The 23,832-nt window shown below is 37.7% G+C and overlaps 1 protein-coding gene across 2 annotated transcripts in view; it reads left to right on the plus strand.

The window, feature by feature from the left end:
• LOC103464608 (voltage-dependent calcium channel subunit alpha-2/delta-2-like) overlaps positions 1-22,512 on the plus strand; it is a 38,254-nt gene extending 15,742 nt beyond the window's left edge. The window contains exons 3-38 of one of the 2 annotated variants that reach the window (XM_017304812.1): positions 1,785-1,901; positions 2,239-2,298; positions 4,705-4,749; positions 6,152-6,287; positions 6,962-7,093; positions 7,197-7,254; positions 7,355-7,405; positions 8,068-8,167; positions 8,268-8,429; positions 8,537-8,647; positions 8,750-8,828; positions 11,575-11,624; positions 11,782-11,871; positions 11,980-12,045; positions 12,148-12,222; positions 12,306-12,380; positions 12,464-12,535; positions 12,662-12,733; positions 13,781-13,842; positions 13,956-14,032; positions 14,119-14,179; positions 14,253-14,350; positions 14,436-14,526; positions 14,611-14,673; positions 14,767-14,870; positions 14,967-15,065; positions 15,178-15,269; positions 15,595-15,642; positions 15,812-15,883; positions 16,011-16,163; positions 16,237-16,289; positions 16,427-16,482; positions 16,861-16,984; positions 17,098-17,207; positions 17,313-17,395; positions 18,007-22,512. In XM_017304812.1, coding sequence (XP_017160301.1) covers positions 1,785-1,901; positions 2,239-2,298; positions 4,705-4,749; positions 6,152-6,287; positions 6,962-7,093; positions 7,197-7,254; positions 7,355-7,405; positions 8,068-8,167; positions 8,268-8,429; positions 8,537-8,647; positions 8,750-8,828; positions 11,575-11,624; positions 11,782-11,871; positions 11,980-12,045; positions 12,148-12,222; positions 12,306-12,380; positions 12,464-12,535; positions 12,662-12,733; positions 13,781-13,842; positions 13,956-14,032; positions 14,119-14,179; positions 14,253-14,350; positions 14,436-14,526; positions 14,611-14,673; positions 14,767-14,870; positions 14,967-15,065; positions 15,178-15,269; positions 15,595-15,642; positions 15,812-15,883; positions 16,011-16,163; positions 16,237-16,289; positions 16,427-16,482; positions 16,861-16,984; positions 17,098-17,207; positions 17,313-17,395; positions 18,007-18,120 — 3,111 coding nt within the window. In that variant the 3' untranslated portion in view covers positions 18,121-22,512. The remainder of the gene's footprint in view (positions 1-1,784; positions 1,902-2,238; positions 2,299-4,704; positions 4,750-6,151; positions 6,288-6,961; positions 7,094-7,196; positions 7,255-7,354; positions 7,406-8,067; positions 8,168-8,267; positions 8,430-8,536; positions 8,648-8,749; positions 8,829-11,574; positions 11,625-11,781; positions 11,872-11,979; positions 12,046-12,147; positions 12,223-12,305; positions 12,381-12,463; positions 12,536-12,661; positions 12,734-13,780; positions 13,843-13,955; positions 14,033-14,118; positions 14,180-14,252; positions 14,351-14,435; positions 14,527-14,610; positions 14,674-14,766; positions 14,871-14,966; positions 15,066-15,177; positions 15,270-15,594; positions 15,643-15,811; positions 15,884-16,010; positions 16,164-16,236; positions 16,290-16,426; positions 16,483-16,860; positions 16,985-17,097; positions 17,208-17,312; positions 17,396-18,006) is intronic. The other variant, XM_017304813.1, reaches the window with a different exon arrangement.
• Positions 22,513-23,832: the final 1,320 nt, after the last annotated feature.

Genomic DNA, 23,832 nt, shown 5'->3' on the forward strand with positions numbered 1-23,832 from the left:
ATGTATTGATGTTGGCCTTTGTACTTTTTTTCCCCATTCAAACGCTTTCAACTGTACATAGAAAAACAGTGCTGCCACCTTTTCTTTTTATCATACAGATTCATCAAAAGAAAATCCTGTAACTTGTGGAAGGACTCGTCTTGCTAGAGGACACCTGGCACTTTCATTGTTTAGATCTCTGGTGATGAGATGTCTGCTATGATGCGGCTTTTTTGTGTTTGTTGTGACCAACAAAAGCTGAGGTCTTCGACAAGGTGACTGCTTGTGAGCGTAAAACTGCATGTTTGGTCAGTCGGCTTATTGCTTATCTGTTCAAAGCTTCCTTTTCTGCACATCGTTGGATTTTGAGGAGGAGAAGGAACATCCTCACATCAGATCCTGTGATTGAAAAGGTTAAGGCCGAGTTGCTTATCAGTGTTAGCAATCTGAGATTGAATTAGCATGCTGCAAATTGCCTCATAAAGATCCACACATAAAACCACTAAGCTGAAACATCTGCTCAGTTGACTTGCTTTTATCACAAAAGTGCGTTTCCGTTTAGTCATTGTGTATGATGCTAATTTTAAATAAAATTATGGAAGAAAAAAAAGTTACAATATCGCTATTTAATTCAAAAGCCAAAGGGAAGTTATGGGGGTTTGAAAGCATCTTAAAAATGTTGAGATAATGAGCAACTCTTACATGTATCCAAGTAAATTGTTCTACAAAAACCCAGTGGATAATGTGTGACACCACCAAATCCTAATAAGAAGACAGCTTTGGCCACAAGCTGTCATCCAGTATGAAAAGCTGAACTGCAAAAGTCTGTAAAAAGAAAGGTCAGTGCTACAAATATTGATGCTTTGGTTAGGCCTGATATATTTCTCAACGAACACCTTTATTTAATTATTTAACTCTAGTCTTCCATAGAAGCGTCAGACAAAAAGATCTAATGACACAGAAGCATTTATGCCGGTTTTCTTCTCTTTCTGCATCTGTCTTTTGGTGGATTAATACTTAATGCTGTTTTTGGTAATCCACCAAGTCTTTCATACATCTAAAAGCCCAACTTTATCAACGTCGAGGGGAAATCCTAGCACACTCTCTTCCTTCCCTTCGGGGAAACAGAGCTCTTGTTTCGACACCGCTAATCTAATGCATTACAGACTAATCCATCGTGGAAAATAAGACCAGTGTTTGATAGGTATTTTCCTAGAACCTACATAAAAGAACCACAGACAACGTATATGAATTTATGACTAAACTTCTGCAAGCAAAAGGAGAAGACTCTGTCAACTGCTTCTCAGAGCTGTTCACAGAGCGTTCTGCCAATCTTTGGATACAGCTTGTCTTTTATTATCAAACTTCAAAGAGGGAGGATAGGCAAGATAAGACAGCGGAGGAAACAGCTGAGGTCGTAAAACATTTTACCTAAACACAGCAAAGGTCGTAAAACAATTTAACATCTGTCCCATGATCTGAGCCCGGTTCAAATCTCGGTCAAACTGTTTCACATGAAGATAACAGGCAGCTGTGACTTCTAGGTCGGTTCACACATACAGTTTAAAAAGGAGAACACTTTAAAGTAACAACAAAATGATAATACCAAAAATCCCTATCAGTGTTTGTTTCTGTCGCTCAGAAAATACACACGGGAAATAAGAATTTTCAAAAATAACTTCACGAATTCCGTAGAGAGTTATGAAAATTCTGTTGTTTGCAGAAAATGCTTTACTTTTGCAGAAATAACACTCCACAGAATAACTCTGACTGGCTGCTGTTGTGTTTGATATTATTACCTACAGATATACAATGAAGAAAGACGACACTTCAAGCTGGCGAAGAATGAGCCGCGCAGGATTGTGGAAAAGGTGGCCTTGGATATAGAAAAACTCCTGGCAAAGAAGCGTAAGGCACTCGATGTAAGTATACTATTGTTCAAACGCACGGTTTATGTATTTGTTTTGTTCGTGGGTGATATAATGTCATACAGGACAAAATTATGCAAGTTTGAACACAAATATGTAACAGTTTTGTAAGGAAAAAAAAAAGTTTTTTCTTGTTTTTCCCCTCTAATTCAATTAATTTGTAGATTATTTTACTTTTTCACATAAGACTATTTGTAACTAAGGTAGATTGCAAATCTAAAACAAGAGCACTAACTGAACATAAATGTGGTTTCAGTGTCAAATGTTTTAAGTCAGACATGTTGTTTTACGTACGGCTGTGATGTGACGTTTCTTCGTCTGAAATGTGTAGCGTTTAGCGAGTGAAGCAGAGCGGCTCCAACGGGAACATCTATGGCAAGATGGACTTAAGGTAAGAACAGAGTTCTTTATGACTTTATTCGTCTTTATTCGTTTATTCGTCTTTTTGCTGCATCTCCTCATAAGAAACATATTTTTACTTAAAAAACAAATTGTGAATTGAGCTTCCTCCTTAAGGTAGCTGACCGTAGAAACATGACATAGAGCTGCTTACAGACGGATGAATGGTTGGATCAACTAAATTATTCTAGGTTTTGAATTTATTGTTTTCACATTAGCATTGTTCGTTGCAAGGAGCTGATTGGACTGCAGTAAATGACAGCTGATTATTACAAACTGTTACAAGTGAGTGACAGCCAAGTGTCTTGTGTTTAGACTCTCTTTGCTTTTAGTTTATTTTGTGACACTTCAATGCTGAAAAATGTTTTAAAAGGCGGAAAAGCCATCAAGAAAATTCTATTAAGTTGTTTTAAAGTCAAAACATAAGCCGTAGGTCGGAAGCAACTTATATTTAAAAACCTTTGTGAAACTGAAAATGATGAATTAATTTAATTCCCCAGTAGATGAGCAGACTACTCATTAAATGGTTGAAATGAACCAAAAGCAGAAAGGCATTAAAACGGTTTACTCATTTGCTTCAGTCAAATAGTCAGTGAAAATTCATGAACACCATCGAATACCAAATGTTTTCCTAATACTGTCTTGAAAATCCATGGGCTGGAGTGAAGTTCTGGTGGTGTAACCTGGAGTAAAACTAACTTTGCTTCATGTTAAAATGCAAACAAAAACACTCGTTCTTTTCACTTTAACTGTAAAAAAAACAACTATTTTATTTATTTCTATTTTGGTTTTGATTAGGAATTTGACCAAACAGCTGAATTTGTCTTTCTTGTGACCGACGGAGTAGCAACCTTCCTTCAGCTAGGTGGGCAGCAGCCGGTATTTCCTACACTTTCTCTCATTAAAAGGATTTTAAATTGCAAAGTGCTATGAGATTTTTTTTTTTGAGGGTTTGGAGGGGGTGACATTAAAACTTAATTGTTTGACACATTGACACATGTAAATGATCCATGCCAACGACTGAAAATCTGCACTTGACTTGACTTTCTACTTTTATTACTAAAGAGCATATAATAAAAACATAAAAGTACAATAACCTGTCAGTTCTATAAATGTACATGTATTTTTTTTTACCTAAGTGAATTTGCAAGCTTGAAGATTTGTTGTCACTGCACTTAAAATGGAAATTTAAGCTTTTAGTACAAACATAATGCATCTGAAGGCAACAATTACTTCTCAGTTGAATGATCAACATTATATGAAAGGAGGCTTTATAGATCATTAAGATCCAGTTTTCAAGTAACCTTGGGGTAGAAATAATGATGGAGTTATTGTAAAGCGTGAAGAGATCCACACTAATGTCTAAAAACCAGCAAATGTCTCTGGGGGGATTTTCGACGCGCTTGTTCCTCCTGTTTTTGTCTTTGCACTAGGATAGCAGACAGAGAGCTGCTGAGTTTGGGTTTGGACCAGACAGTTTGGTAATCAGTAAAAAAGCTAAAAATAGGAACACCTCTCTGTAGATGCTGAAGCATGTCGTGCGTTTTCAGAAACTCAGACTAACAGATGGTGATGGTCCACACAGCCGGTCCACTGAATCATAGCGTGACAGTTCTGAGCAAAGAAACAGTGCTGGACAATAAGAGACATTTGGTAGTTACAGCAAACAGAAAAAAAGTTATATCTAATGCCTTTAGTTACTGTTAATTTTAGTTTTTAATTAGCAATGAGAACATCACAAGTTCAAAGCTTAATTTTGGCATTAAGCAACTGTTTATTTGTACTTGTTAAATATTCTTTGATTTGAGTAGCGAGAAGAACGGAGAAGGTTTGTGGATGGACTGACTGGTTCATGGCATCTTGTGGAAAATCAACAAATACGTTTGGTTTAGTAAGAAAAGGGTCAACTAAGCAAAAGTAGATCAATAATTTAAGGAAGGACTTAAAGCCAGCGTTAGGACACATTTGTAAATAATTCACATAGTGAAAAACAGTCCGGTACTCACGGATACTGGAATCTCTCCGCTGTATGTAACTATCCTGCCACAGTTACATATGGCTACATATGACTTGTATTACATATAGTAGCATTTAGTCTGAACTAAATTATAAGTCTGGGGTAAAAGCACCTCATCCAACCTGTGATTTTCCCTCCACTAAGTTCCCTCAATCAACCTGGATGACACAAGATCAGAAAGGAAAGAGAGGAAAAGTGTTGGAAAAATATTTTCATATTATTATTGTTTGAGTCAAATGTAAGTTACCAATCATTTTTAACCTTTTTAAAAAAGATTTTTTGGTGAATCCAGACTCTCATTTGACAAGTGCATTCACGTGACTGCTCATCCTCATGGCGTTTCACGGCCTTCATCATCTCTCTCCATCTGCTTTCCTGCAGGAGCTTGACATGGCCTACTATGACTCCAAAGCTGATTTGGAATATGTAAGTGCTGGATAAACAAATTTAGTCAAACTGACAAGGATTAAAGGGCTTTCCTCTTCTGTTGTGTTCAAGCTCGTAGTTTACTACTAATTTGCTTAAATGTCTGAAGTTGAGAAATATGTTAAAAAGTTTAAGAGGGGAAAAAAAATGGAGCACAAGGCAGCTGAAAAAACAACAAAAGCTGGTGAAGACGCCACATTCAAAACACCAAACTTGGCGACCAGTAATGATAACATGACCTCAAGCTTAAATTAAGTGTCATAGAGTAAATATTTAGATTTTGATTTAAGTAGAAGGAAGTCTGGATTGTTATTCCTTGTTAACAGGAGATTGAAGACCTAACAAACCAGCACCGTACCCAGGGATTTAAAACTGCTCTGTGGAGTGACAAACGATCACTTGTAACAAAAACTGTAATTCAAAATATAGAAGTCTGTCAGCTTTCCTCTAGCCATTGCAATTTCTGCTCCAGTTCCAGCAACATTACCCTGTTGTGTGCAGATACAAACACATTCCTCTTAAAAATGCATGTCGCCAGAACGGTCTGCATTTTACTCCTGCAGGTTTACCTGCTCTCCAGTAATGGAGCTGTCAAAACATTTCGCTTTAGGAAACCATCGCATCACTCAGTAGAAATGTCTATCATTTAAAAGGCCTGTTCAAGCTAATGGAACAAATGGTGGACTGAAGGGAAGTTACCAACAGACAGTCATACTGCAGCTACGGTCAAACGCGCTCCTTTCTTTTCTTCAGGCACAGAAGAAAAAAGTCACAGCTGAAACAAATTTTCACAAATTTTTTGGTTTGAGCGAGTTATTTATTGAAGTGAAATTGGACAAAGCTGTTGAAAAATGATGCCTTTTCTTATCTGATCTATTTTATGCTCACAGTCTACACCCGACGTAACTCTTTGGTCTGCCTGTTGACTCCCTGCTCGAGTTTCCTCCCTGAGCCATGGCATGAAGTTTTCCCTCGGGTTTGGGTTGTTTCTTCCCATAAGTCCCAAATTCCAGTTGTTTCATTATCTCTGGCCACAGCATGTTTCCTGCATAGATGATCTATGTAGCTAAACGTCCTCGAGCTGCAAAAAAGTGGCCACACATCCATTCTATACATCACTGTTAAAATGGCCTTTTTTCAAGAAAAGGATCCATTCTGTGAGATATTTCCGGTCATAGATATTATAGATGCAAAATGCATTATTCATTTCTTCTTAAGTACTTTCTGCTCTTTGTTTTTTGTTTTTTTAATTGGCTTTTAAAACTTTGTTTTTAGGTTGTCTTGATCTAAAAACTTATCATTCAACCTACATTGAATTTTGAACTATCAAAGGAGAAGTTAGAAGTTATCACAATGGAAAGGTAAAGTTTATACTTCAGTTTTTACACTCTTGCTTTGTCAGTACTCCATGGACGGAGAGGCAGAGGTGGAAAACCCCTCCCAACTTAAGCTGGAGTTTGTGTACGATCCAAACTTCAAAAATAACGTCAACTTCTCGCACACCGCAGTTCAGATCCCGACAGATATTTACAAAGGAGGTGAGTGGTGCTCCCATTATGTCACTTTGAGAGCAGGATCCTGCAAACTTGCTCCTCACTTAATATTCTTGTGCGACTTATTTGTGGTAAACATAATTTTACTTAATAAAGCTGAGATGTCAAGAGATTTAGCAAGTTTTTGTTAATGAAGATTTAGAATGAATTGCTATGTTATCTTTAAGAGTCGCTTTAATTCAAACTCCACAAGTTAAATCAGAACTTTAATAAGCTTCTCAAAAGTTTTGCTTGGTGCCTTTTTGTTACTTGAGCAAAAAGGCAGAATACAATTTTTGATGTCTAGAAATGGTTTTTGTGATACTTGCAACTTGTTTTATTTGTGGATGTAATTTATCTCTCTTTTAAAAGTATGTTTTTCTTTTATAGTCACTAGTAGTGACATTTTTTCTGTCTTCCTTTCTATCCTTTCTTCAGTCTTTTCTTCCTTTTTTCTTCATTTATGAAATATGAAAACTGATACAGGCAATATATGGTTCGTACATATGGCACACAAATCTGGGTTTATTGTTTATGTTTATTATAAATAAAAACACAATGAAGACACTTATCATGTTTCAAGATGTGTCAAATCATGGTTTTGCACATTTTTCTTTATTTATTAGAAATATCACCAAAAAGGAGTATTTTACGAGCCGTCTTTTCTCTTCTGTCCTCAGCTCCAGACATCCTGAATGAGCTGAACTGGACGCAGGCGCTGGAGAGAGTGTTCATGGAGAACAGCAGGGAGGATCCGTCGCTGCTGTGGCAGGCGTTTGGGAGCGCGACAGGAGTCACTCGCTACTATCCAGGTGGGGTTTTAAGCAGCTGTCTCTGCTGTTACTGTGAACTAACTCTTTTGAATTCATCAACCACAAAGTTATACAAAGACACCAAGTTATTTATGCATTGCAGCATCTCCGTGGAAAGCGCCCGACAAAATCGACCTGTACGATGTCCGAAGGAGGCCCTGGTACGTTACGATGCGTAAAAAAACCCTGGATATGTTGACGTATTATAAACGTAAAGTAAAGATAGATTTAGGTTTTTTCCTACGTCCTTCTTTGTCTCAGGTACATCCAGGGGGCTTCATCTCCCAAAGACATGGTCATCCTTGTTGATGTGTAAGTACAGAGTCATGTTTTGGAGGTTTTTCTAGGAAATTGAAGAAGTGCATTTGGTAGCGCTTCAGGGGAAGGTAACCTACAGATAATCTAAGTTTTAACATGATCTTATGTTGAAATTTTTAAATTTGGGATTGGAAAACTGTTTTATGGAGTCATGATCAGATTCATTTTCCATTCAGGAGATCACTGCATATACAGTATGTCGTTTCTAAATGTGGTTGTGTTGGACGCTTTTGACCAATGTCCTGTTTAAGCATCTATTTATATATTATTGTCAACCATCTAGCTGCAGACTTGAAGGGAGACAGTTCCCCATTTTCATTATTTTACCCACTTTGTGCAAATCACCTGAACCGCCGACAGCAAAACCGACTCAAACATGATTCATTTACAGCCATGCTTCATCTATTAGGTGACTCCTGCAATCATTTCTCTAGTGAACGTTTTAAAAACATTCACATTTTTACCTTATATTAAATTCTAGGTCTTTGCCTCATTATCCAAAACGAACTGTACTAATTCCATGTAACTACAAAGCTACCAAGATCTTATTTACCATATCACTTAACCAAGTTAACTGGCTAATTACAACAATAAGTTCAAAAGACTGAAACCTCTTCTGCCACTACTCATGTTTGTGTTGCCTCCTCCTTGATCAGGAGCGGCAGCGTCAGCGGACTCACGCTCAAACTGATCAAGGCGTCTGTGATGGAAATGCTGGACACTTTATCTGATGACGACTATGTCAACGTGGCCAGAGTTGGTATCTGCATGGATTCCTGCCTCGTGATTAGTCACAAATCAATACTCCTCTTCACCTTTTGTACTTTAAAGCGGACTGTCTCCTGCTGTGTTTCAGTTCAATGAGAAGGCTGAGGCAGTGGTCCCTTGCTTCAAGCATCTGGTCCAGGCTAACGTGCGAAACAAGAAGATTTTCAAGGAGGCCGTGCAGCAAATGCAAGCTAAGGGCACCACTGACTACAAGTCTGGGTTTCATTTTGCCTTTAACCAGCTTCTTAACGTGAGTTCCTCTGTGACTTACTGTACCAGGAGGAAAATGAGCTCCAAACACACTATGTTTTGTCTCTGTATCAGCCTGTCATGCATATTTATTACTGTATTTTACAGAAGACAAACGTCCCGCGGGCTAACTGCAATAAAATAATTATGCTATTTACTGACGGAGGGGAGGATAGGGCTCAGGATGTCTTCCTGCAATATAACTGGCCCAACAAAACGGTCAGTGTTACCGTGATATATTCCATGCAATCTTCTGTGCATGAAATTGATGCATTTTATTGCTTGGATTCCATTTATTTTCTCTCTGCCTCCTCCATCAAGGTCCGCGTGTTTACCTTTTCCGTGGGTCAACATAACTACGACGTGACGCCTTTACAGTGGATTGCTTGTACTAATAAAGGTGAGCCGACATTTTTCTTTCACCATGTTTTATGTCCATTTACTTTGCAAAACGTCACCATGAAGAGTGACTGTTTCAAAGGTTTAGAGACAGCAGCTCCAAAACCAAGTCAGTAGTGAAAGCATAATGAACAGCATTTTGTTATGTAAGAGACTTTAGCTATACATCATCCTTTATACGACCACTGTTTCCTACAAGACCTGAATAATTTTGTTTGCAGACATATTTCTTCTTTTATTATGATTAATATTTTCTCCTTATGCATTTGGGGAAAAAAAGATAAAGTTTTGTGTAGACATACTTTGTAACTATAAAAAACAAAACACTTCTACATAATCCTTTTATGTTAAATGAGAAAAAGTATTTTATTTCAGCACCATTTCCTGTTACACATTTTTTCCTTACAGTCCTTTCTGTTAGCTTAGCTATAAAAATAATCACTAAAATAAACAGTACTAGAATGTTGTTTTTATTTATCTAACCAATTTTCAGTAAACTATTAAAGATAACAGTTTAAAGACATATTTCAAGTTTATGTTTAGCAGAACATTTGGTGTAATTGGTAGAATATGCTGCATTTTCCCAGAGATTTAAAGAACCCAAACAAAAGTTAAAACAGCAAACCTAAAATGTTACAATTGAGTTGAATGGTAAGAAAAACAAATAGCTCAGATCTGATATCAAGCATGAAGAAAAGCTCACAAGGATCATGAAATAAATAGAGACCTGCGGGCGGCATGCATATTTTGTGAATGTGGATCCACTATAACTTTGACGAAATAAAAAAGATGATTATTGAGTTTAAGGAGGATGGTAGGAGTACCAACTCTGCCACCTGAGATGATCCAGCTGTGTCTTCCTTCAGTCAATTATTCTTATGTGCACTGATGACTTAACTGTGAGAGCTTAAAAAAAAACTCATTAGAAAAGGCCTTATATGAAACATGGCTGTGAAGATGCAATTCTTCAGAGCCAGGGAAAAATGTAGCCCGTCTTAAATTATTCAAGAATGGGACCTACAAACCCAGTTTTTGACTTAAATTCACTCAAAAACATTAGATACACTTAAGCAGGATATTTTATGATTAGATCAGTACCATCTAACAAAATCAATACGAACAATCAACCAAGCCTTAGGAAATTGAAACAGCAGAATAAAACATCATGAACTTAAATGCTATTCTGGGAGAACTATAATTTCTTGGAGGAAATTTTAAAGTTCTAATTATAAATGCTCAGTTTTACTAATTTACATAAACCTTTTGTTTTACTTGTTCATTTTTAACATTTGTGTGTAGGTGCATTGCTTTTCTGGACATCATACTGAATATAAACTGACTGAGATATTTGCATATTAGCTGAAACATAAAAACATTTTGATAGTTTGCAGAATGACGTTCTACACAAATATACGTGTTGAATAAAACAAAAAGTAAGCAAGGTCAGCTTCGTGTTGGTTGTCTGGTTTTAGAACTGATATTTTATAAAACTGCTGAACTCAATATTCTTTACTCTGGTTTGGTACATTATGAAAGATCTAGCTAGACTACAGGAGGTTCTGCTCTAACTGGTTCCTATCTTGATTTATTTGTTTTTAATATACCTCATGTGGAAAATCATAATTTTTCTAGATGGATTATGCACATCATAACGATGTGCAAATCATCAATATGATGATGAATACAGAAAAATTCTGTATTTTTTCTGTGACAAAATACTAAAAAGCTGTGGTCTCATAATCAAGCATCATCACCTTTCAAAAATATTCAAACATCTTTATCTTGTCCACATTTTGCCACAAACGTGAATGTATTTTATTTTAAATAATGCAACATTATCGGCACACAAAGTTATTCGCATTTGGAAAGTGGAAAGATTTTCTTTTTCTTTTAAAAGATTTATTAATTGACAACGCATCAAAATACAGTTGCCATTTTTGTATAATTTGTAAGAAGTAATTTGTCTGTATTTAATTTTTTAATAAAAAACAAACAAAAAAAAAAAAGCATTGAGGTTTATAGCTTAGGTGAGACGACTATCGGTTGTGACGGTGAAGCTAGCCAGATTTAGGAAGATGAATGGAGGTAATTAGAGAACAATCCTTGAAGAAGCTGCAAAAAATTGCAAAAATATGAAGTTTATCTTTGAGCTGGAAAGCAATACCCAAAACATACAGACAGAGCTACAAATTAATGGTTTATATCGAAACATTTTAGAATGACCCAATCAAAGTACAGAGGAAACTTTAATTGAGTCTGACCTCTTTTGTGAAGGAAAATGCAAAAAAGAAATGTCAGTTTCTACATGTACAAATCATGTTTTTAACTTCAGGGTACAGATATGAAATTATTTAGGAGCTATTTCCAAGCATCTTAAATGTAGATAAAAGGAAAAATAAAATCTTGATGAATGGACTTCATTTGATTGGACTGGATTGGATTGGACTGGATTAGCACCAGTTCAGAGTTTTAATCTCATAATCTTTGTTCTTTGGGAGCTTTTATGGGTATGATTTTTTATTTTTTTTTGCCTGATCTGAATAAGTACACTGACATTTACTGCTGTGTAATATTCCTCTCTAAGCTCCCTGTCTGTGCGATGTAGGTGTCTGAGTCACAGTTTTAAGTAACATCTACTCAAATCTGGAATATTCATAAACCCCACCATGTGTTTCCTCTGATCTCACGCATGCGGTCTCTTTTCTTTCTCTCTGTCTGTCTGTTTTCCCCCCTCTGCGGCCTGCCAGGTTACTATTTTGAGATCCGTTCCATCTGTGCCATACGGATTAATACCCAGGTGGGTTTGCTTGGTTCCTCTGATGCAGCTGATCCCTCAATTACTGTTTTACTTCAAGCAACCATCCTCGTTTTGCGGCGTTCCCGGTCTGCGGCTTGATGCTGTGTTTTTGTTTTGGGGCTGGCTCTCACATCGCTGTGTGTGTGTGTTTCATCAGGAGTACCTGGACGTGCTGGGGCGCCCCATGGTTCTGGCAGGCGGCGAGGCCAAGCAGGTTCAGTGGACCAACGTGTATCAGGACGCTCTGGTGAGTTTCTGAGTCTGCTCAGTCAAACACAGCAAATAAATCTTACACACTGGAGAAAAAGTGAACTGTTCGAATATACATAAGTGGTTCTGAACTTCTTCTTTGCAGGGTCTCGGCCTGGTAGTGACGGGGACTTTGCCTGTGTTCAATCTCACTATGAGTGGAAACTCACAGGTAGGAAAACTTTTATTTTCCCCACAGTTTAGTTTGATTGTCAGAAGCTTAAAAGTTCAGATTTAACATTTTTATGTGTCGTCTTCTGTACGATTTTTTCAGAATCAGTTGATATTAGGCGTCATGGGAGTGGATGTACATCTAGATGAGATAAAGCGACTGACACCACGCTATAACGTACGTACAGCTTGATTTTTGTTTTTAACTCGCTACACAGAGCAGCAGAGCAGTTCAACTCTCGGTTTTTGTCTCTGGAACAGCTCGGAGCCAACGGATACATATTTGCCATCGATCCAAATGGATATCTGCTCCTCCATCCTAATCTCCAGCCGAAGGTGAGCTATATCTGAGCACTGAGAGGTCGCTAGGTTTCAGGTTTCTGGGAAGGCTTATGGGATTTCTGTTTGACTCGTCCCAGCCTGTGAACCTCCCCGAACCCGTGACCTTGGACTTCCTGGATGCAGAAGTAGAGGACAGTAATAAGGAGGAGGTGAGCAGCACATAAAAGTGCAAAATAGTATTAATTAGTTGGTCTCTCACCAGTCCCATGTTTGTACTGGTAACTAAAGGATTGCTCAAACAAACAAATAAACAAAAATTACTTTCTTTTACTCAGATTCGACGACAGATGATTGATGGAAAACCAGGGGAAATGCAGATAAAAACTCTCATTAATTCTGTTGATGACGTAAGTAAATTGAAACAATATTTATATTTCCAGACTTCTTTGTTGCCTAAGTGATGAAATATATTCCTCCAGCCAGTTTTATTCTACTTCTGTATTACATCAAAACTCCCACTCTAATGTCATCCTTCTGTCCATCCCTCTGTTCTCCATACAACTATCCATTGATGAAAATAATTATACAAATTGACAACACAGAAAATCGGAATCTTGACAAGTATGAAAAATCTGTGTCTGCCTTTTTCTATAACTGCATTTATCAGAGTTATCTACAGAATTCTTTTGACTGTGTGCAAATATTCTGTTGGTTTTAAGTAATAAATTGGCAATATATGAATATAATTTATTTAATAATCTAGTTTTTCATGGTTTTAAAGATGTAATTATAGTACGGCCACCACTTGGTGTCACTGTGCACCATATTACAGACAGTGCTCTGCAGTAGTCTTATGAAACAATGTGAAAGAGCCGATTTCATTATCTTACACATGTTAAGAAATTACACCCCTGATATCCCTAAGAACTTATTTTCACATATATTTAATATAATTTCTCAAAGCAGATCGACTTTTACCCAAACTGAATGGCAGAGAGGTGGATGGATACAGAGTAAACTTGCACACATAATTCTGTCCATTCTGCAGCATAGAAGAGGAAGTAGTTCTGCTGTGAAATAAATACATGATTAGGTTTATATAGGTGAGACATGTAAACATCTAGCAAAAGACAAAGAAAACATCAAAATCTGAAAAAGCAGTTCTTGTTTTACCTTATATTTTTTTATATAATTTAAACATTGTTGGATGATTTAGTACCTATTACTCACTAAACACCAAAACTAAGAAATAATGCTAAGAATACGTTGCAGTTTGAATAATAGTGAGTGGGAGATTAAGTTAAATTTGCTGTAATTTGTCATTAAATTAGGAAGGAAGAATTTTACCTTATCAAGTTTCACATGGGAAAAAAAAAATGAAATGATAGAGTTTCTGAAAATATTTTTCAAAACTTGACATCTGTATGTTGACAAACACATCTGTATTATGGCAGCAATACATCGATGAGGCATACAGAGGCTACACCTGGACTCCAATCAATGACACCGATTACAGGTAAACTCAAAAAAAGAAAAAAAAAAGTATATTTTTTTACATTGTGTAGCTTTTCCTCTCCTGCTGTATCTCCTCAATAATTTCTTTATGTGTTGGGCTGCTGCCACCTGCAGTCTTGGTCTGGTATTACCTCCGTACGGTGAGAACTTCATCCAGGCAGACCTGAGCGATGTGATGGTGCAGCTCCAGTGTGAGTACAGGAAGGAGTTTGTCTGTGTGATATAGCATCATGACAACCATGAGAGCTCAAAGAAGCGTCTCTGTTTTGTGCTTTAGATATGCAGTCATTGTTGCCGAGCTCCTTTGAATCCTCGGGGCATGTTTTTCTGGCTCCCAGGTGACCGTCCTTACTTTCTTTGATTCTGTTTTAAGCGAAAGAATTAGTTTCATTCATTCTTTTGTATCTGCAGAGAATACTGCAAGAACCTGCAGCTTTCTGATAACAACACCCAGTTCCTGCAGAACTTCCTCTCTCTCATGCTGGATATCTCCCCAGAGTCTGATGAATGTGAGTTCACACACACACACAAAGTTCCTACCTTAGAGTTCAGGACACACACAGATAGATAATCTGCCTCGTTTTCATTTCACAGGTGACCAAGGTCTCATCCACAACCTTATCCTGGATTCCAGGATTATTGGTCAGCTTGCGTCTCGTGTTTGGAAGAAACAGGATCTGAATGCGTGAGTCGGCTACACAGTGAAGAAAAAAGCAAAGCCTACTCACAGTCACCAAACAAACTAATGCCGACTGAATAATAATTACAGGTACGGCTTCCTGGCTGTTTTCGGATCCACGCACGGAGGAATAACGCGAGTTTTTCCCAACATGTGCGTAAAATCAGCAACAGAGGCAGAAATGTTTTAAACGAAGGCAGACTTTTTTGGTTTAGATGCTTCGTCGTGTGTGTTTCTGATCCTTAGAGCTGCCGAGTTGTGGGACGAGGATCCAGAACCGTTTAATTCGGATTATTACAGAAGAAGCCTGGATAATAAAGGCTACATGTTCAGACCTTCACTGAGACCCTGTGAGTAACACAGCAAAACGCAGAATATAAATCATATAAAATCATGACAGCTAATGTGCAAATACAGTAATCCCCTCATGTGTTTGTCCTGAGCAGCAGATGATGACCCTTTTGGGGCTGAAAACGGCACCACAGGAATCCTGGTGAGTTCAGCTGTCGAGGTGGATTTAGGAGGAAAACTGCTCAAGCCTTCAGGTGAGAAACCACTTCACTCTGATATTCAGGAAACCACTTTACCTTTTCATTTAAGCACTCACATGTTATTGGTTCTCCTGGTGTTTACTTGGATTGTTCTCCTCTCACACAGTGATTGGAGTGAAGCTGGACCTGGAGGCGTGGGTGGACAAGTTTAAAATCCTGGCCAGCAACGTGTCAGATAACCGACAGGGGTCACACAAGGTACACCACAGACGTTCAGTCCTTAATCACATCGTTAGAACGATCCAGCTTTCAGCCTGGTTATTCTATTTTATTTAGGACATTTCATTTCCTTCTCTTTTCACCTCACCTTCATTTTTCTTTGTAATCTTACTGGTGTGTGCTGTTTTAAATCTCTATGTAGCTGCTTTATAAGTGCTTGTTTTGCTGTTGTCCATTTCTGATTTTTTGTTTTTGATTTTTTTTTTAAACACAGAGTTTTTAATCAATGTATGAAATAAAATGAGCTCTGCATCTATGAATAAAGTTGTCCCTAACTCTTCTGATTTTGGTTTTTTCTGAATAGTGTGGACCATCCAGAAGCTGTGAGATGGACTGTGAAGTGAACACAGATGTAAGAACGTTTCCTCTTTTCAGTTGTGACACCAGAGCTCATTGAGTAAATGATAAATATTAATCTACTGCTGAGTCTGCAGTGTCTGACGCTGTTACAGTAAAAATGGGAGAAATGAAAACGTCTGAGCACAGTTCATCTAACTGGTGCTACTGTTTTGTCTTTTTAGGACTTGCAGTGCTATCTCATCGATGATGGCGGCTTCCTCGTCATGTCCAATCAGAGAGATCACTGGAAACAGGTGGCTGTTTTGTTTCTGCAACGATGGAATAAGTCTGACATTATGTTTAATCATTTTCCGCTGCTTAAAATGACGCAAAAGCCCTAAATACAAAATAATTGAATCGTGTTTTCACATTTGACCTCAGATTGGCCTCTTCTTCGGTGATGTGGACCCGTTCCTGATGTATGCGCTCTACAACAACTCCATCTTCGCCCGTCGTCAGTCCTTCCAGTACCAGTCTGCGTGCGAAATGGTCAGCAGAAGCCACACTGGAGCAGCGCCGAGAGGGATCTATGTGGTGAGTCATGCAGGCAGGGTTTAAATGGTGGAAGGCAGCTGCACTGTGATCTCACTGTTCACTGTTTCTGCAGCCGTCCATAGGTGACGTCTTGAGCTTGGCGTGGTGGACGTCCACACTGGCATGGTGAGACTAGAGCTAGCTTGTAAATCAGTCCAGATGTGGACATGAACCTGGTTCATTGTTGATTTACGGTCGTACATTTACTATTTTAGTGATGCTTATAGAATGAACATAATTTTTTTAATGTGCTTCGGTTCTAGGTCTGTGATTCAGCAGCTTCTCTATGGACTTGTTTACAGCAGCTGGCTCCACCAAGGTGACTCAATCTAAGTGAAATCCATGAACATAGAGATTTTACAACTTTAGCTTCAATTTTTTTACTCGATTTCATTCATGACATAGCCAATGCCATAACCACACCTTGGTCTATTTATTTTCAGAAGCAGGATGGTTTAGATGAAGCAGATCTATTCTACTCGTACCGACCTTTGAAAGTGCTTCACAGTAGAACTACATTTAACCATTTAACACACAAAAAAAAACAAGCTGAAGTTGAATTCAACATGCTCACTACAAGACTAGTACTCTCCACATTGAGCCACAGAGTCTTGAAAATAGTATTCAGACCCATTCAGCGTTCTATGTTTAACGATTTAAATGCAAGAACTTAGCGTCTGTTGATTTTGCCTTTTAGATGACATCTTTATTGACGCCTTTGAGACAAAACAAAGCAGCTGTGTGACCATCCAAAGCCAGTTCTACTTCACAAACACCACCAACTCCTACAACGTCCTGCAGGACTGTGGAAACTGCTCGCGGTCAGCGCTTTCTCCAGCATCAGCAAAATATGTTTGAGTGCACTTTTTATCTGTGCTCTTAGGCCAGTTCTGTCGGCACGGGTGGGCTAACTATCCATCAATGTCTCCCACAGGCTGTTCCACTCAAAGCGGATTGAAAACACCAATTTGCTCTTCGTGGTGGCTGAGACATTGCCCTGCAGCTCCTGTGAGATTGAGAAACTGTCGCAGATCAAGAGGGAGTGTATCCTTTTTGCCCCCTCACACTCGCTGTGACGTTTTCATCTCATCTGAAGGTGGAACTTTCAAATGTGTTTCCAGTTGGCTTTCTTTAACTCAGTGCAAAAAGTTCAGGAGGAAAATCCATGTGAACTGCTGAGCAATGCGCGATATCGTAGAGGTCCAACCCCCTGCTTTGACTACAGTGCCTTAGTAAGTAGGAAGTGTTATATTTGTGCTTTGGGTTCTCACCTTAGAACGGAACATTAAGCAGAATTTTTTTTTATTATTTTTGGTCCGAGAAGGACATGGAATTGCTTCCTGTATGTGCAACAAATTAGTCTTTTACATTATTCAATAAATTTTAATCACAATAATTCTTATGGCACTTGGATTAAGAGGCCTAAAGTTCTTTAATCTTTTTTAAATTATTTTTTAAACAGTTGATGAAGCTTATTTTCTGGTAAAAGTTTGCTAAATGTTTGCATGTTATTAAACTGAAACATAACATTGAATCGGCTGTATCAGGACAGAAGATGCAAGTTATTCTGCTGTTCATTCTCAGATGTGCACAACAGCATATGGCAAAAAAAAAAAAAGCTCCATTCAGCAAAAGTGAGTTAACTCAAACCCAAAACTGAAATGTATGCTACCTAGTTTTAAAGTACTCATCCTTTTTTTTTTTTTTACTGCATATGCATCAAAAACAGGATTTGCAAGCTTGCAAACATCAGCTAAATTTTACTGTTTGTTTATTCTGTTTGTAAAATGAAAACGCATTCAGGAGGATTTTCTTCTGATGTTTTTCTCTTTCTTTCACTCAGGAAAACACGTCAGAGTGTGGTCGAGGTTCTTCACTGCAGGCCTCTATAGGAACCCTTCTCTTCATTCAGCTCATTCTGCCTCTCTTTCATCTCTCACACATCCAAACACTCTGACATGTTCCATCTCCTCGGATTTAGGCTCGGATCTACGGAAGGTCAGATCAAACAGCAACTGTGATGAATTCTTTTTTTTTTTTTTTTGCTGACTAGTCACAGTGTATTGTGCTTTGATTGGAAAGCCCTGTATCTGCCCCTGATATTTTTTCCTGCCTTATTGCTTATACATTTCTTGGCTTTTTGAGGGCTCAAATGCAAAATCCTGGAGGGAAATGTGTCGAATGCATGCAGCTTAACCTCGTTGAGAATATTAGAATATTATCTCTGTTTTTCACATTTAACAATAAAAAAAAGGTCACAGAGGCAGTCAAGGTTTACCTTAAAGAGGAGTGAATAACAATGAATTATAAAACTGCTTGTTTTAATATGCTTTCAATGAACTGAGATCACAAAGGGTGATCTCAGTTCATTGAGATCACATTATGGAAATGTACCGTTACTGGGGAAGTTTCTGCATTCCAACTTTGTACTGTATTTTAAAAGCGTTGCAGCATTTGTGTCTTACAGTTGTTTGTACAGAAACTGATTTGAGGCATTTACTGTATCATCCCTCAAGCCTGTAAAGTGTAAATATAAGAGTCAGGTGCTGAGTGCGCTTCAGACAAAAATATGTTGTTGTTTTATATGTTGCTTGTGTTGTCCAGAAAGGACACCTTTGGCATTCAGTCAGTTTCGATACTAAATCAGCTCTATAACTGGTCACATGCATGGAAAACAGTGTGTAAAGCTTTGAAATGTATTTGAGCAAAGAAAATCTGATTTGGAAACCTACTTTCATGCTGTGGAAGTTTGCTGAACTTTTACTGGTGAAAAAGTATTAAACATAAAAGTCTGCAAGCAGATTTTCTTTAAGAAAAAAAAAGAAAAACTAAACAGATACAATGTTCATTTTATCTTGAATGACTATTTAAAATAAGTTCAGTATGAACAGGACCAAAAATACATTATGTTCATCCATCCAGCCACAGTCTAACCATTTGGTTTTTGCAGGGTTGCAGGGGCTGGTGCCTGTTTCTGGTGGTCAGTGCACAAGACAGAACCCTGAAATCACACCAAAGATCAAGTTAGTTTGGCAAATTAACCAAACATTCATCATCTTTAACTGTGGGAGTAAGACAGTATAACTGCATGCATGGATGCAGAAGGAGACATGCAAACTTGAAACAGATTCCAGGATTTAAACTCGAGGTCACCCTGCTGTGAAACAGCAGCACCAACATCTGCCCCACTGTGTGGCTGCTGATTGAATCAAGTTACAGAATAAAATGGTAAAATGCCCTTAATGTAGGCTGGAACTCCTGGAAATGACTGTAACCATTAAAGTAAGTGTTAAGGAAAGGATTATCCAATCAAAAAAGAGAGAAAATCAGCTGCTGCTATAAACTTATCTCTAAAGTTTTAGGAAGTCTACGTGAATTTAAAGCTAATGAAGATGCACCCCCCACTTTTCTACCCAATTATTATTCCAAGCTGTTACTACCACGGTTTTCACATCCATGGGTTTGAAACTAACTACACACCATGTTTCCTTTGTACCCGTTTCGGTGTGCATGTTCAGTCCTTGTCAGTGTTGTCTCTCTTCAGCACAGGAAGCTCAGCTACTGCAGCTGCAGCTGTTTTTACATGATGGTAGATCTGAGCCTTAACCGCACATTCACTGCAGTGTCTTTGACTCCAACTCTGAGGTTTGTTAAGACGGTTTGAGAAATGTTTTCTGGGTCGAACATCACAGGACCCTCAACGACTCCCCCCTAGTCTCCAGGGCACATTTTCGTCTTGTATGTCTTTAAAGTGAGACAGATTTGACCACCCAAAGTTATTGCTCCCAACGTTTGACAGTTGACACACATGGGAAAAGCCAATATAGTGAGAAAAAAAATGAAATGTTTCATGATACATATCAGTAAAAAATGCCTTTGCATTTTGCTTTGTCATAAGGTTAACAATGGGATTTATGGAAATGTTTTACAGATGCTCAGTGGGTTTTTAATGAGCTTTCCAGTTAGATGTTGTCCAAGGAAGTAGAATCAAACAATGGGTGATTGTTTTAATAAACTATCAATGCAGCCGCATAAATGACAACATTAATAAACATGATGGTATTATCCCCACTTTCTGCATTCATACAATGTTAAAAATGAATAATTCTCAATGTGTTTCACTAATGAAATTAATGACAGTGTGTGACCAACATGTTTTATGCATTTGAGACACCTTTTTGTAACCTGCATTGCCAAAATGTTGTCGATTTTGAATTTATGCACTTGTGTATGCTTCTGTATGGAGAATGTAGCTTATAGACAGCTTTAGTGTTGTCAATATGATGTGCTTGTCGAAACCACATCTTGATTTTATTTGGCATGACCAACTGTGGCAAAACTTTTCCATTTTATTATGTGTACCCTCAGAGAGACTTCAGTCAGGAGTCAGATTTTATCCTGAACTGAGTTTATACAAATACAAGCTTTTGGTTTGTGCTTGGTCACAACATTTATCCTCAAACCACCTCAGTATGAGGGGATACTACAGTACTCTTGACACAGCTTCACATCTCTTCACAAACCCAATAATGCAACAACAGCCAATAAACCCAACATAATTGGGTAGTACTTAGGCAAAGGTTAGTAAAACTGTGGGTTTGATTTTCTTTGATGAAACAAAAACATAATTTTAATATTTATATCGAGTTCATGTCAACCTGCACTCTAGTTATTGCACTAGAAGTTATAACATTTTAGATACAATTTTTTTTTTTTTGCTGGTGAATCTAAAAAACATTCCCCCAACGTGGAGAGGAATTATTACATATCAGAGATTAGAGTACACATGGTGAAATCCAGAATGAATCTCCTGCAGTGATTCATGCTCTCTCGTCTTTTAAACTTGTTTTTTTTTCTTCTGGCTGCTGGCTTAACTGGGGTGTATTTTAAAAGACTTTTCAAGAAAGTACTTGTAAACCAATGTTTTTCTTTGTCAGCCTGGTGTTCAACCCTGCAGTGCCTTGCTGCACTCGTCGTTTTGGATTACAGCATTTAATCTCAGCTGTGGACATTCAGCGTGAAAGACACCCTGAAGAATTTGAGCAGTCCAGCTTTAAAAGGCCCAAGGAATATTAAAAGATGCTCATCGTGAACATTTTTAAAAAGGAGCTCAGTTCTGAAAGAGCACAGCAAGAGGACGCTCAGCAGAAACCCCCTGAAATCCTCTGATGGACAGAACCTCGCTGCCGTTCTTCTTTTTCTGATTGATTTCTACACTGTGGTTCCGTCTTAAATTAAAGAATAGACTCTAGATTTCTACTTAATCCCATCAGCACACACTCAGTTTGTATGTTAGACGCCTACTGGAAAGGTTTGCATATCAGTTAGGAGTGACTGAATTAAATGAACAAATATCTACTTAAACAAAACAAACTGTTTTGCACCTCTTCTGGACCCGAGCATGACGGGAGCTTGGAGAACAAAGATCTTCTGTGGGTCTGCTGTAACTTAAGGGAAAGTGAGTTTAAGGGACTTTGTAGCCTGCAGCACAATGTTGACTGAGGCATTGATTTACTTTAAATGACCTGTATTTACTTGCATGATATTTTTGGACACTTTACAGATATGTGTACATAGGTACTGATGAGTATTTTACATTCATGTCTGCATCCAGCTCTGCAGGTCTGCGGCTGCACCTTTTTAGATAAACTGCACGTGAAGAGGAGGCGGCAGATGAAACTGAAAGTTTGACTTCAGTGAAGCCTACAGGGACTGACGGCATGTTGGGGATTTAGGTCTTTAGCAGCAAATGAAAGCACAGAGAAGTTTAAAGTTATGAGCAACATACTGCCCAATGAAAATCTCTTTTATGTAGAAAAAAAAGAAATTAAATTCTGTTTGAAACACTGAATGTTAATTATGCATATAAGTTGTATATGAAAATAAGACAAAGGCACACTTTCGGACATCCACCTACTTGCTTTGTTAATGAGAAATAAAACGTCGGTGTTGTTTTTTTCATGCAATATTTTATGTTTATTTATTTTGAACATTTTAATAACAGATAGAAACTGAATGTATTTGAAGTTTCTGAGGGCACAGGGAGCCGAAATTGATATATATATTAAATTACCCTGTGTGTTTATGTCCTCAGAGTTTTTGGAAAACAAACAGTAAGACTGTTTTTGCTGTGACTTTGCTTTTCATTTTGCTGATGTCGTTGTTTACTCTGGAACATTTCCTCTCTTTGTGCCAGTCTCCAGCACCACCTCATTTTGTACAGACAGTGTGACACAGTCAGCAGAATATAAAGGATGAATTTGTAAAGATTTTGTCAGTCTCATTAAGGAATAGAAGTTTAAATGTTTATATCTTTGGTGATTAAATGCTGTTGATATTTTTCACTTCAGCCCCGAATGATTATTTATTAGACCTTCATCTTATTGTCATATATTATACCATCCGAAATTGATCAATTAATGTTTAACACTTTTTATTTTACCCAGTTAGAAGTTAACTGAATACATAATCCACTTGTCAGTTTTTCAGTTTGCACTCGTAGTGACCTTTAAAGTCATAAATAATTTCAGGCTATTTATGATGAACATTTTTTTTAAATATGTCATATCTATATCTATGTATAGATATAGAGATATCTACATATATATCTATATATATATATAGTTTCACAATTATTTGTTTAAAAGTTCCTTATCAAGGAACTGCACCTTTTTTGTATTTATTAAGATCAGACGTTGCTCTTGCCGGATATTTGACGACTTCATTAAGCTGGTTGTTTCTTGCCACAGACTTGGTTTTAACAAAAGTTAATTTTTCAGTGTAGCTGAAAGGTCAGGATTTTTCAACAGCTTGTTGGCCTACTTGCGCCATTTCTAAACAAGTTTTAATTTCTGCTTGGAAACATTGTTCTGAGGAAACATTTAGCATTTGAAGCTTTTCCTCCTCCTTTATTATTCTTTTCGCTTTGTCCAATGCACCAGTACAACAAAACAGCTCCACAACACTATGCTGCCACCACCATGCCTGGCAGTTCATATGGTGGTTACAGGCTTAAAACCCTAATCTTAACATCTACCAACCTCCTCCCTTTAATTTTGGCCAGAAAGGTCAGTCTGTCACATCTGACAAGAGACAGATGTAAGCATGTGAGCACATTTCTGTTCAATTTTATTGTGCTGAATTTCAAGCAAGGACTTATTGGGGTTGGCTGTCTCTCTGACCATTGGCGATGCTGGACGCTGACAAGTTGAAATGAATTCGGAATTGGTCAAGAAAAGAGATATTTAAGATTTACTGTGGTTTATTTTAAATACATTATAAAGTCTACCAGTCATTTGTTTTATAATTAATCCACCTAAGAAAAATAATACAAATGCATCATTGCAACTCAAAGTAAATTAGATATACATTCATACCCATAACTTTTCATTGGTTAATTATTTTTACTTCAGTAAGAAGCATCAATAGAAGAGTCAGATATTAAAAAACAAAACAAAACCCCACAATCCTACGAAAAATCATCAGATCCTCCCTGGATGCTGTATTTTTCAACAATTTGATGCCTTTGTAGTTAGTAACTATCATCATCAACATGTTCTGTCTGATGAAACTTGTTGATAAATCAAGTCCAGAAGAATGTCATGTGAAAACCTGTTCAACACGTGCATTTCTTGCTTGCTAATCCTGGGCATTAGATGTCACTTGAGCC

The sequence above is a fragment of the Poecilia reticulata genome, linkage group LG5 (assembly GCF_000633615.1).
Source record: "Poecilia reticulata strain Guanapo linkage group LG5, Guppy_female_1.0+MT, whole genome shotgun sequence".
NCBI classification, from domain to species: domain Eukaryota; kingdom Metazoa; phylum Chordata; class Actinopteri; order Cyprinodontiformes; family Poeciliidae; genus Poecilia; species Poecilia reticulata.